General features: G+C 41.3%; 1 protein-coding gene across 1 annotated transcript; it reads right to left on the bottom strand.

Annotated features, from left to right (window-relative positions):
- Positions 1–405: 405 nt before the first annotated feature.
- LOC141271269 (taste receptor type 2 member 39-like) lies at positions 406–8139 on the bottom strand. The gene is made up of 3 exons (XM_073681388.1): positions 7913–8139; positions 6665–7165; positions 406–523 (listed from the first exon to the last, which is right to left on the bottom strand). The coding sequence occupies exons 1-3, from the start codon at positions 8137–8139 to the stop codon at positions 406–408; spliced, it is 846 nt and encodes a 281-aa protein (XP_073537489.1).
- Positions 8140–12659: the final 4520 nt, after the last annotated feature.

The following is a 12659-nucleotide window of genomic DNA, read 5'->3' on the forward strand; positions in this document are numbered from 1 at the left end:
ACTCTCCCCAGTACGCAAGCTCGCTGCATCTGGGTAACCCTTGACTCGCATCTCTCCTTCAAACCACATATCCAAGCCCTTTCCACTTCATGCTGACTCCAACTCAAAAATATTTCCCAGATCCACACATTTCTTAATCTAGAATCTGCAAAAATACTAGTGCATGCCCTCATCATCTCCCGCCTCGACTACTGCAACCTCCAGCTCTGTGGCCTCCCTTCTATCACTCTCACACCCCTCCAATCTATCCTAAACTCTGCTGCCTGACTAATCCATCTGTTCCCCTGCTATTCCCCGGCCACTCACCTCTGTCAAACCCTTCACTGGCTCCCCATTGCCCAGAGACTCCAGACTGGACACCAAACAGCTTTCTTACAGCATTACTCAATTTTCTATTTCCTGTTATTAAAATGAATTTAGAGCCAGAAAGCTTGAAACTACAATGAAACATAAGGAAAATATCCATGTGCCTATCTCTGTAGTCACACTGGTTATTGCATTAAGAGCACAGTAGAAAGTTAAAGAAGTTGTCCACTACTTTTTCATCGATGTCCTATCCATAGGATAGGACATTAATGTTTGATCGGCCGGGGTCCCGCACCCAACACCCCCGCCGAACAGCTGTTATCACTAGCTGTAGTGGCCACCGTAGGAAACTGCACATCCGCCTCCTATTCAATTCAATGGGAGGTGGATGTGCAGTACCTACGATAATAGCTGATCGTCGGGGGTGCCGTTTGCGGGACCCTGCCGATCAAACATTGATGCCCCATCCTACGGATAGGGCATCAATGAAAAAGTAGTGGACAACTTCTTTAACCCCTTAATAACATTTGACGTACTAATACGCGTCTGTGCCCTGGGACTTAAGAGCCAGACCCGTATTAGTACGTCATCGCGATCGCGCGCGCACACAGGCTGTGCGGGCGCGATCGCCGCCGGGTGTCAGCTGATTGTCACAGCTGACACCCGGTACTATGTGCAGGGAGCGGTCCTGCACCGCTCCCAGCACATTAACCCCCGCGATGCTGCGATCGAAGTCGATCGAAGTCGATCGCGGCATTACGGGGGCAAGGGGAGGTGATCGGCGATACTCACCTCCTCTTCCGGCTTACAGCGCAGTCTGCAAAGGCTTCCCGGGTGTTGCCATGACGACCCGATGTCGTCATGACAACATCCGGGTCACCAGAGAGCAGGAAGATTGCTTGGACATGCGCAGTGCATCTCCAAGCAATCTTCACACTGTGCACTTCTGACAGCCTTCATGGCATAGGGATGGTGCTCCATTCCTGTGCCATGCAGGCGATCAGAAAAAAAAAAGTGAAAGTCCCAGAGTGGGACAAAGTAATAAAGTGTATAAATTGTGTGAAAGTGGAAAAAAAAAAAAAAAAAAGTGCAAAAATATTATAAAAAAATAAAAAAATAATACACCAAAAATAAAAATATAATGTACCCATCAATAAATATTATTATAAAAAAAAATAAAAAAAAAACAATAAAAGTACACATATTTAGTATTGCCACGTCCGGAACAACCTGACCTATAAAACTGTCCCACTAGTTAACCCCTTCAGTGAACACGGTAAAAAAAAAAAACGAAGCAAAAAACAATGCTTTATCACCATACCGCCAAACAAAAAGTGGAATAACACGCGATCAAAAAGACGCATATAAATAAAAATGATACCGCTGAAAACGTCATCTCGTCCCGCAAAAAACAAGCCGCCACACAGCTCCATCAGCCGAAAAATAAAAAAGTTATAGCTCTCAGAATAAAGCGATACTAAAAAATATTTTTTTCTATAAAATAGCTTTTATTGTGTATAAGCGCCAAAACATAGAAAAATGATACAAATGTGGTACCGCTGTAAACGTACTGACCCGAAGAATAAAGCTACCTCATCAATTTTACCACACGCGGAACAGAATAAAAAAAAAAAAAAAAAAAACAATTCCTGAATTGTTGGTTTTTGTTTATTCTGCCTCCCAAAAATCGGAATAGAAAGCGATCAAAAAATGTCACGTGCCTGAAAATGGCACCAATAACAATGTCAAGTCATCCCGCAAAAAACGAGCCATCACATGACTGTCTGCCAAAATCTGGAGAAATTATAGCTCTCAAAATATGGCGATGCAAAAACTAGATTTTACAAAAAATGCGTCTTTTAGTGTGTGACAGCTGTCAGTCATAAAAACCCCATATGATTCTGGCATTGCTGTAATCACACCGACCCGAAGAATAAAGTCGTCTAATCACTTATACCGCACAAGGAACGGCGTCAAAAATAAACTCTTGGGTTAGGATTGGGCTAGGGTTAGGGCTGGGTTTGGGGCTAGGGTTGTGCTGGGGCTAGGGTTGTGCTGGGGCTAGGGTTGTGCTGGGGCTAGGGTTGTGCTAGGGCTAGGGTTGTGCTAGGGTTAGGGCTGGGGTTGGGATTTTTTTCAAAAGTAAGAAAAAAAGATGACGATATGGCGACTAGTGTTGAGAGCAAGTGCTCGCTACTTGAGTTTGCATCGGGTGCTCTGGTATGCATTGAGCATCGTGGGTATTTGAGTGACATGCTCGAGTCTCTGCCCCATATGCTTCGCGGCCAAAAAACTTTACGGGGATTGCCTGCCATGCACGAGCGATCCCCGCATGTTTTTTTTTGGGTGTCTAATAACCGTGAAACATGCGGAGCAGGGACTCGAGCATGTCACTCGAGCACACGCTGTACATGGTGCATACCTGAGTACCCGATGCAAACTCAAGTAGCGAGCACTTGCGCTCAAGAATAATGACAACTTATTCAATATGATGACCTAATGTAAACAAATTCTGTGCCGTACCTCTGGGTTCAAAATGTACACTATACACCTTAATAAAATCCTTGAGGGGTATAGTTTCCAAAATGGGGACACTTGTGGGGGAGCTCCACTGTTTAGGCACATCACGGGCTCTCCAAACGCGACATGGTGTCCGCTAACAAATTGAATGGAAAATCGGCTCAAATTGTTAGCGGACGCCATGTTGTGTTTGGAGAGCCCCTGTGTGCCCAAACATTGGAGCTCCCCCACAAGTGACCCCATTTTGGAAACTAGACCCCCCAAGGCACCTATCTAGATGCATAGTGAGCACTTGGAACCCCCAGGTGCTTCACAAATTGATTCGTAAAAATGAAAAAGTGAAAAAAAAACACTTTTTCATTTTTATGAATCAATTTGTGAAGCACCTGGGGTTCCAAGTGCTCACTATGAATCTAGATAGGTGCTTTGGGGGGTCTAGTTTCCAAAATGGGGTCACTTGTGGGGGAGCTCCAATGTTTGGGCACACAGGGACTCTCTAAATGCAACATGGTATCCGCTAACAAATTGAATGGAAAATCGGCTCAAATTGTTAGCGGACACCACATTGCGTTTGGAGAGCCCCTCTGTGCCCAAACTTTGGAGCTCCCCCACAAGTGACCCCATTTTGGAAACTAGACCCCCCAAGGCACCTTTATAGATGCATAGTGAGCACTTGGAACCCCCAGGTGCTTCACAAATTGATTCGTAATAATGAAAAAGTGAAAAAAAAAACACTTTTTCATTTTTATGAATCAATTTGTGAAGCACCTGGGGTTCCAAGTGCTCACTGTGAATCTAGATAGGTGCCTTGGGGGGTCTAGTTTCCAAAATGGGGTCACTTGTGGGGGAGCTCCAATGTTTGGGCACACAGGGACTCTCCAAATGCAACATGATATCCGCTAACAAATTGTCGGCTCAAATTGTTAGCGGATATCATGTTGCATTTGGAGAGTCCCTGTGTGCCCAAACATTGGAACTCCCCCACAAGTGACCCCATTTTGGAAACTAGACCCCCCAAGGCACCTATCTAGATGCATAGTGAGCACTTGGAACCCCTAGGTGCTTCACAAATTGATTCGTAAAAATGAAAAAGTGTTTTTTTTTTCACTTTTTCATTTTTACGAATCAATTTGTGAAGCACCTGGGGGTTCCAAGTGCTCACTATGCATCTAGAAAGGTGCCTTGGGGGGTCTAGTTTACAAAATGGGGTCACTTGTGGGGGAGCTCCAAAGTTTGGGCACAGAGGGGCTCTCCAAACGCAATGTGGTGTCCGCTAACAATTTGAGCCGATTTTCCATTCAATTTGTTAGCGGATACCATGTTGCATTTAGAGAGTCCCTGTGTGCCCAAACATTGGAGCTCCCCCACAAGTGACCCCATTTTGGAAACTAGACCCCCCAAGGCACCTATCTAGATGCATAGTGAGCACTTGGAACCCCTAGGTGCTTCACAAATTGATTCGTAAAAATGAAAAAGTGTTTTTTTTTTCACTTTTTCATTTTTACGAATCAATTTGTGAAGCACCTGGGGGTTCCAAGTGCTCACTATGCATCTAGAAAGGTGCCTTGGGGGGTCTAGTTTCCAAAATGGGGTCACTTGTGGGGGAGCTCCAAAGTTTGGGCACAGAGGGGCTCTCCAAACGCAATGTGGTGTCCGCTAACAATTTGAGCCGATTTTCCATTCAATTTGTTAGCGGATGCCATGTTGCATTTAGAGAGTCCCTGTGTGCCCAAACATTGGAGCTCCCCACAAGTGACCCCATTTTGGAAACTAGACCCTCCAAGGCACCTATCTAGATGCATAGTGAGCACTTGGAACCCCTAGGTGCTTCACAAATTGATTCATAAAAATGAAAAGTGTTTTTTTTTTCACTTTTTCATTTTTACGAATCAATTTGTGAAGCACCTGGGGGTTCCAAGTGCTCACTATGCATCTAGAAAGGTGCCTTGGGGGGTCTAGTTTCCAAAATGGGGTCACTTGTGGGGGAGCTCCAAAGTTTGGGCACAGAGGGGCTCTCCAAACGCAATGTGGTGTCCGCTAACAATTTGAGCCGATTTTCCATTCAATTTGTTAGCGGATGCCATGTTGCATTTAGAGAGTCCCTGTGTGCCCAAACATTGGAGCTCCCCACAAGTGACCCCATTTTGGAAACTAGACCCTCCAAGGCACCTATCTAGATGCATAGTGAGCACTTGGAACCCCTAGGTGCTTCACAAATTGATTCATAAAAATGAAAAGTGTTTTTTTTTTCACTTTTTCATTTTTACGAATCAATTTGTGAAGCACCTGGGGGTTCCAAGTGCTCACTATGCATCTATAAAGGTGCCTTGGGGGGTCTAGTTTCCAAAATGGGGTCACTTGTGGGGGAGCTCCAAAGTTTGGGCACACAGGGGCTCTCCAAACACAACATGGCGTCCGCTAATAATTCAAGCAAATTTTACAATCAAAAAGTCAAATGGCGCTCCTTCCCTTCCGAGCCCTGCCGTGCGCCCAAACAGTGTTTCTTCCCCAAATATTGGGTATCTGCGTGCCCAGGGGAAATTGCACAATAAATTTTGGGGTCCATTTTTTCTTGTTACCCCTGTGAAAATAAAAAAATTGGGTCTAAAGTAACATTTTTGTGAAAAAAGTTAAATGTTCACTTTTTTCTTCCACATTCAAAAAATTCCTGTGAAGCACCTGAAGGGTTAATAAAGTTCTTGAATGTGGTTTTGAGCACCTTGAGGGGTGCAGTTTTTAGAATGGTGTCACTTTTGGGTATTTTCTGTCATAAAGACCTCTCTAAGTGACTTCAAATGTGATGTGGTCCCTAAAAAAATGGTTTTATAAATTTTGTTGGAAAAATGAGAAATCGCTGGTCAACTTTTAACCCTTATAGCTCCCTAACAAAAAAAAATTTTGGTTCCAAAATTGTGCTGATGTAAAGTAGACATGTGGGAAATGTTATTTATTAACTCTTTTGTGTGACATATCGCTCTGATTTCAGGGCTTAAAAATTCAAATTTTGAAAATTGCAAAATTTTCAAAATTTTCGCCAAATTTCCATTTTTTTCACAAATAAATGCAAGTGATATCGAAGAAATTTTTCCACAATCATGAAGTACAATATGTCACGAAAAAAAAATCTCAGAATCAGGGGGATCCGTTGAAGCGTTCCAGAGTAATTACCTCATAAAGTGACAGTGGTCAGAATTGTAAAAATTGGCCCGGTCATTAACGTGCAAACCACCCGCGGGGCTTAAGGGGTTAAAGAGGTTTTCCCACAAACAAAAGTTCACTTTAATCAATAGATCTTGGAATAATAATAAGTTCCATAATTGGATGTGTTTAAAAAATATGTCCCTGTGCTGAGATAATCTTATAAATGTGCCCCTGCTGTGTACTGTGTAATGGCTGTGTCTGACTGGGCAGGAACATGGTCTGATCATTCATAACACTTCTCCTGGGCAGGGAAAAGGGGTAAGGCACAAAAAAAGATTATACAGATAACACAGCACAGGATCGCAGTTGACTCTTTCTGTGAGGTAAAACATTTCACTTCCTGTTTTTAAACAATGTTTTACTTCAAATAAAGAATCATTTGTGACCCTGTGCTGTAATGTTTATACACTTTTTTTTTCTCCCTCCCCTTCCTTCCCTGCCCAGGAGATGTGGTATTAACAGACCATGTTCCTGCACGGTGAGACACAGCCATTACACAGTACACAGCAGGGGCACATGTATAAGATTATCTCAGCACAGGAACATTTAATTTAATCACATCCAATTGTGGAAGTTATTATTATTCCATAATCTATTCATTAAAATTAACTTTTGTTCATGGGAAAACCCCTTTAAGTACAGCATCAGTAGAAGGGTGAGCGTTTTAGTGACAGACAAATGTGAACTGGGTTTTGTAGAACCAAAACTTTCACTGTTTTGTTTCATTTTTTTCATATGCTCATACAGAGAATAATTGATAGTTCCAGCCATGTTAAAGATGACTGTAAAAGCAACGGTAGAAACCATCATGTATATTGGAAACATGCAATTACACCTGCTCTTGATGTTCAAATTAACAGAAATGATCCATGTTTTATTCCCTGAAGAATTAGAAAATATAAAAGGATTCCTGCTATAAATGTCCCAATAGGCAGGCAGTTTGACAGTCCAAGATATAGCTATAGAGAAGACAAGTAGCCAAGGTACCATTATTGGGAGCACTGACTTCATCTTATAGAAATATATTCCACCTAGATTGATGATCTTCACACAATAGTAGAAGCACAGACAGGTAGAGCACCTCAGGCTGCAGAATGCCAGAGAAGGCATGATGGCTGCCAATGCATTAATTATGTGACATGCAGAAGTAGTGTTGTTGCTTTAAAAGCATTCAGCAACTATTAGAAGTAACACAAGCACAGGAGACAGGAAGTGTTGTGCTCCAGAAGCATCCAGCAACTAGAGGTGTTAACACAGTCACAGGAGAAGGGGAGTGTTTTAGCAGAGCACCAGGGGGATCGTGGGGAAGTTGTTTACTGTGTGGCCAGAGCCTAAGAGAAAGGTGGCTTATGATCTGTATCTCACAGAAGGCAAGGGAACAGAATTCAGGTCAGGAGGGAAGCTAAACAAAGGTAAGTTAGACTCCCTGAGCTAACAGTGTGAAGTATTATTGGCCAGTAAGATAAAGACTGGAAGGAAGCTTGTCATAGAGATAATCTCCATCATCACACCCTTCCCCCCTCCATCTCCATGCAGGATAAAGACTGCTGTGTACTATTGAGTCCTTGTGAAGGAAAAGCCTGTGGTTGTGTATGCATTAAAACTGTGCTGTACTGTGCTACCGGGTAATACACTGAGTACTGCTGTGCTGCAAAGGAGACATTTGCATTGCACTGGCCGTGCCTCATTAAATGTTACTGTTCTACCGTTTATGAAGACTCTTGTCAGATGTGTCTGGTCAGCAACTGAATTTATCATGTGCCTGAGAGAAGCTGCAGCCTATGTTTCCCTGAGTAACGGTTCCCCCAGGATTTAAACAAATTCATGAAACCCGTCTCGCCCCTATCTGAACTTAGGAGGAGGTGTGCTTGTAACAATTACCTAGTCTTGAGCATAGAAGACAAGAAACATGAAGAATATCTCATTAACTAAAACAGTTCCTTGGAGGAAGATATTGGAAATCACAATGCAGTTAATAATAAGATCACAAGGATTAAGTTCACAAGTCTTCAGCCAGTCCAGAAAATGTACGCTAAAGATAAAAATGTCTCGAAAGAAACCAAAGAAAGATAAAGTCGAATGTATTCCGAGAACAGGGTTTAATTCCTCCATAATGATCCAATGGTGGTGGGTGGATTACTGACTATTATTAGTTATTACTCTGTCCATGCGTCATTCATTAATATTACAACATCAATCTTCAGCAAGGTATTTTAATCCAATGGAGAGAAAATAATCTTTCTCTTTTGCGAAAGAAAACATAGGACATTTTCCTTCCATTAAATGAGGCATCCACTTTACAAATCAGGTGGTGTGCGTTTACGTGACTACAATTCTTCCTAATTCTTCTCATGCTTGGTCGGTATTGCTCTTCCATACAATAAACAACAATATGGAGACGCAAAATATTTGCAAGTCAACCTAATTTGTGTTAGCCTACTTCCCCTGTTTCTGTGTACTTATACAAACGACATGGTGGAGCATGTCAGGATTTCTGTTTGTTTTTTCTCCTGTAGCGTAGCATCTATGGAAACATCCTCTTGCCACTGTATTGCTATTTGTTTGAAGGGTACAAAGCAAAGGTCCCCATACACATTCGGTTAAAATCAGTCAAACCCTCTGAATTTACAAAACTAGCAAAGCATCTAAAGTTTATTGGGGGCCGCTAATTACCACCAACAGATGATGTCAGGGGAGAGAAGGATCAAGCAATTTGAAATGATTGAGTGTTTAAATTCATCCTCCCTGGAGATGGGAGATAAGTGCCTGGCATTGCTCTCTTTGCCCCCTCCTCATACAGAACATATGCATACTTCGGCAATTGGAGCATGCTTTTATTTGGGGGGGGCAGGATAGATCTCGGCTCAATAAGCATCCAACCAACAGTTATTTAAGTTGATCTTTAAAAAAGTCCTCATTAATGCCTGACTAAACAAGAACCCCATAGATAAATACTAACAGACCACAATCATTTTCTCTATATTAAAGGGTTATTCCATTTTTAAGCAAATAAATATTCAAGAGTTTAACCCATTGGGACAACCCCTTTCCATATGCCATATCAGTTCCTATGGGTGTCACAGACAAAGTCCATTGATGTATTAGATCAATGGCCATAATACAAAATTGCTAACACCCGGCTGCCACTTAGCTTGCTTGGCATTAAAGGGAATCTGTCACCAAGTTTTACCTATATAAAGTATGGCCACCACCATTAGGATCTCTCTTATGGAATACTGGAATGCTGTAAAAAAGTCCCCAATCCAGTCTGCAAATCCGAAAAAGAGCTTTTATAATACACACAGATGGTGCAGTTTGGTCCAATGTGTTTGGTCTTTATTCAGCTTCTCCTCTCTTCTTACCATCACCATACTCCTTCCTCACTTCATGTGAATGACGCATCCCACATCATCCACAGTGTCCCCATCACGCTCCCGTGCAGGCGCACATATCTCTGCCCTGCTGAGGACAGAGCAAAGTAGTGTGAATGCGCCGGCTTTACCTCCGTGTCATCGGCGCTGTTTGGCCGGTGCATGAACATTACAGTACTTGCTCGGCCTTCAGCAGGGCAGAGAGAAGTGTGGCTGCGCAGGAGTACGATGAGGACACAGTGGATGATGTTGGATGCGTCATCCACATGAAACAAGGAAGGAGGATGGCGAGACACCTTGTGATGCCTATTTAATCAGGTGTCAAAAGTGTGTTGGAAGAAACATTAATTGATAAGACATAAGGGGGTAAACATGTATTCTCCATTCTGGTTAAAAGACTACTTGTTTTATATGTTTATTTTATTTAAGGTGGCTGTCTAGGTTCCTTAACAGACTGCTTATTGTATGCCATATAAAGATAATGTTCATATATACCTGTTACACTTTGTACTTGTGATATGGTATTATGTGAAAACTGTACATTTATATCAAGAATGGTTATTTTCTCGGCTGTCAACTTACAAGTGCCAGCATCCAAATTTTCTGATGCTGATGTGGACATGAGTGCTCTGCCACAATGCTAAGAGGAGGAGTAAAGAGAAGCTAATCTAAAGCTGTGCTTTGGCACTAAGGAGCCAAGCGTGGTTCATCTGAATGTAGAATCAAGTCAATGTGCGGCTGATCTGAGAGATCTACTAGGCCTGAGGCCTGCCTACTGCAGAAGAAGCCTACTGCAGAAGAAGCCTACTGCAGAAGAAGCATGGGTTTTAGACTGAATTGTGTGTTTATGGGGGAATTTTTGAGTGATTCATGGGTGAGAGCTTTCATCTTAACATACGTGAACTAGATCTGGAGAATCACAGAGAATAGAAGATGAGCTTACCTGAATAATCATTACCACCTTAGTATAGTTTGCTAGGGTAGGCTACTCTAAGTAGGCCGTGACTGAATTAATGTGAAACTCTGCTAGGGCTGTGAGACCTCAGCCTGGAAGAGAGCCAAGGCGGGTTGGTTTGTGTTAGACTTCTTGGAGGGGTTGGTAAGCAGCATGTAGCTGGAGGTTCACTGCTCTGTGGCTTATAGTGTGTCCTGGTGGTCTCAGTCTTGAGGCACTGTGGACTGTACAGGATTGTGATAGGAGTTCTGGTGGGAAAGGGCTCTGAGAAATGGGGACAGAGCAGAAATGACCCTCTTCCTGTGTACATATTGAAAGTTCTGGTATAAAGTTAACTTGAGTTATTAAGTAATTGTGCATTTTCTGAGGTGTAGAGCGAAATTAATACAAGACTTCAGCCCTTGTGAAGTCAGCAATGGCTGGTGAGAGAGAAAACAACACCCATTATGTACTAAATAAGTTTTCTTCTGTAACAGTCAAGCAGTATAGCTACCTAGTGTGAACTGGAATCACAAGGATTGTGTGCCTCATAAATTGGTAACTATCAAGATTCCTGGGTCACTTTGTGTAAAGAAAGGAAAGGGAACGTTTTTATGTTTTTTTAACCAATTTTTCTATGTAAGTGTTTCTTTAAATGGAAAATACCATATCACAAAATAACTCATTCTATGGTGGATGTATAGAGTATATATTTTATAACTCATGATATGAGTTTAGTGATGTTACTATTATTACATAATTCTTGTGTTATGGGTATTAGAATGACTTAATGTGTTCCTTGGATAAAATAGTATAACATAAAAGCCCCTTAGTCGCACAAAAAAAGTCACCAGAATTACAAATTTATTAATTTGGGTGATTTTTGCCCCATGTAATGCAATGTTTACACTGTGTCAAAGACTCCATTATGCCTATGACAAATATTGCGGCAATTTGTCCAAGAAGAAAAAAGACACCACATTAGACTTTTGTTTGTTAAAATGATGCACATCCAAGTGGAAACCAAAAAGACCCAATCATAGTCAAAGGGGTCTATCTGTCACAACTTGCATTGGATCTGTTTTTGTTAAGCAGGAGTTTGCTCTTTCTGGTTCTATAATGGATCAGAAGCCATCCACAACCTGTCTCCTCCATACTTCTGTGACCTAGTCTTCCGGTACATACCTATACGCAACCTCCGATCCTCACAAGATCTCCTTCTCTACTCTCCTCTTCCCACAATCATATGCATCCCCCCCTACTACTCTGGAACTCTCTACCCCAACATATCAGGCTCTCGCCTACAGTGAAAACCTTCAAAAGGAACCTGAAAACCCACCTCTTCCGACAAGCCTACAACCTGCAGCAACCCTCGCTCCACCATACCACTGTATGACCAGCTCTACCCTCATCTACTGTATCCTCACCCATCCCTTGTGGACTGTGAGCCCTTGCGGGCAGGGTCCTCTCCCCTGCACCAATCAGCGACTCCTATTATCTAAGATTATTGTACTTCTTTTTATTATGTATACCCTCTTTTGACATGTAAAGCGTTATGGAATAAATGATGCTATAATAATAATAAATAATAATAATATTGATGTAACAGCCACTGCAAAAAAACTTTGAAATAGGATTTTAAGAAATACCGAGCTACAAACATTCACTGAAATTTTAATCTTTATTTGTAGACAAGATGATTATTGTCATAGTTATTTTTGAATTTACATTTTATTGTGAGCCATCGCTTCCTATACAAAGCAATCATCCTACTACTGTACTTGTCCCCTACAGGGACCGAAAAACTGTTAGGCTTTGTCACCAGTAACTTCCAATATACAGTTCCATAGATATAATATATCAAATACATTGCAACAGTCACATGAAAAAGGCCATTTTTTGGAAAAATATTCTACTATAATCACCAATATTCATTCTAACTATGCACGTCCTATTCGACTTGTGAATTTTAAAGTTGTGTTCTTTATTAAAACATGATTTAATTTAATAAAGAGCACAACAATATTATGTGAGATGGATTTATTCCTTTATGGACTTCCATAAAGCCACAAGTTTTTCAAGATTCAAGTGGAGTGATGGAATTTGTTATATATATATATATATATATATATATATATATATATATATATATATGTATATATATATATATATATATATATATATATATATATATATATATATATATCATCACTATTACTGATCTGATCTAAGCATGAAACATCAGCAAATACCATGATCATTTTTTTTATAAATGATCACCAGTATTTTAAACTATATATCTGCATTACGGAAACATTTCATTGATA

This window comes from Phyllobates terribilis, unplaced genomic scaffold (genome assembly GCF_046119375.1).
Source record: "Phyllobates terribilis strain yellow unplaced genomic scaffold, ASM4611937v1 Scaffold_5__5_contigs__length_657084704, whole genome shotgun sequence".
Classification (NCBI taxonomy): domain Eukaryota; kingdom Metazoa; phylum Chordata; class Amphibia; order Anura; family Dendrobatidae; genus Phyllobates; species Phyllobates terribilis.

Bases quoted from the DNA above. Each gene is read 5' to 3' on its own strand.
- LOC141271269 (XM_073681388.1), bottom strand. From the start codon at position 8,139: ATGGAGGAATTAAACCCTGTTCTCGGAATACATTCGACTTTATCTTTC. The intron at 7,166-7,912 runs CTAGGTAATTGT...TACTTCTGCATG, and splicing joins CTTGTCTTCTATGCTCAAGA to TCACATAATTAATGCATTGG. The intron at 524-6,664 runs CTTAAAGGGGTT...GTGGACAACTTC, and splicing joins ACCCTTCTACTGATGCTGTA to TTTAACTTTCTACTGTGCTC.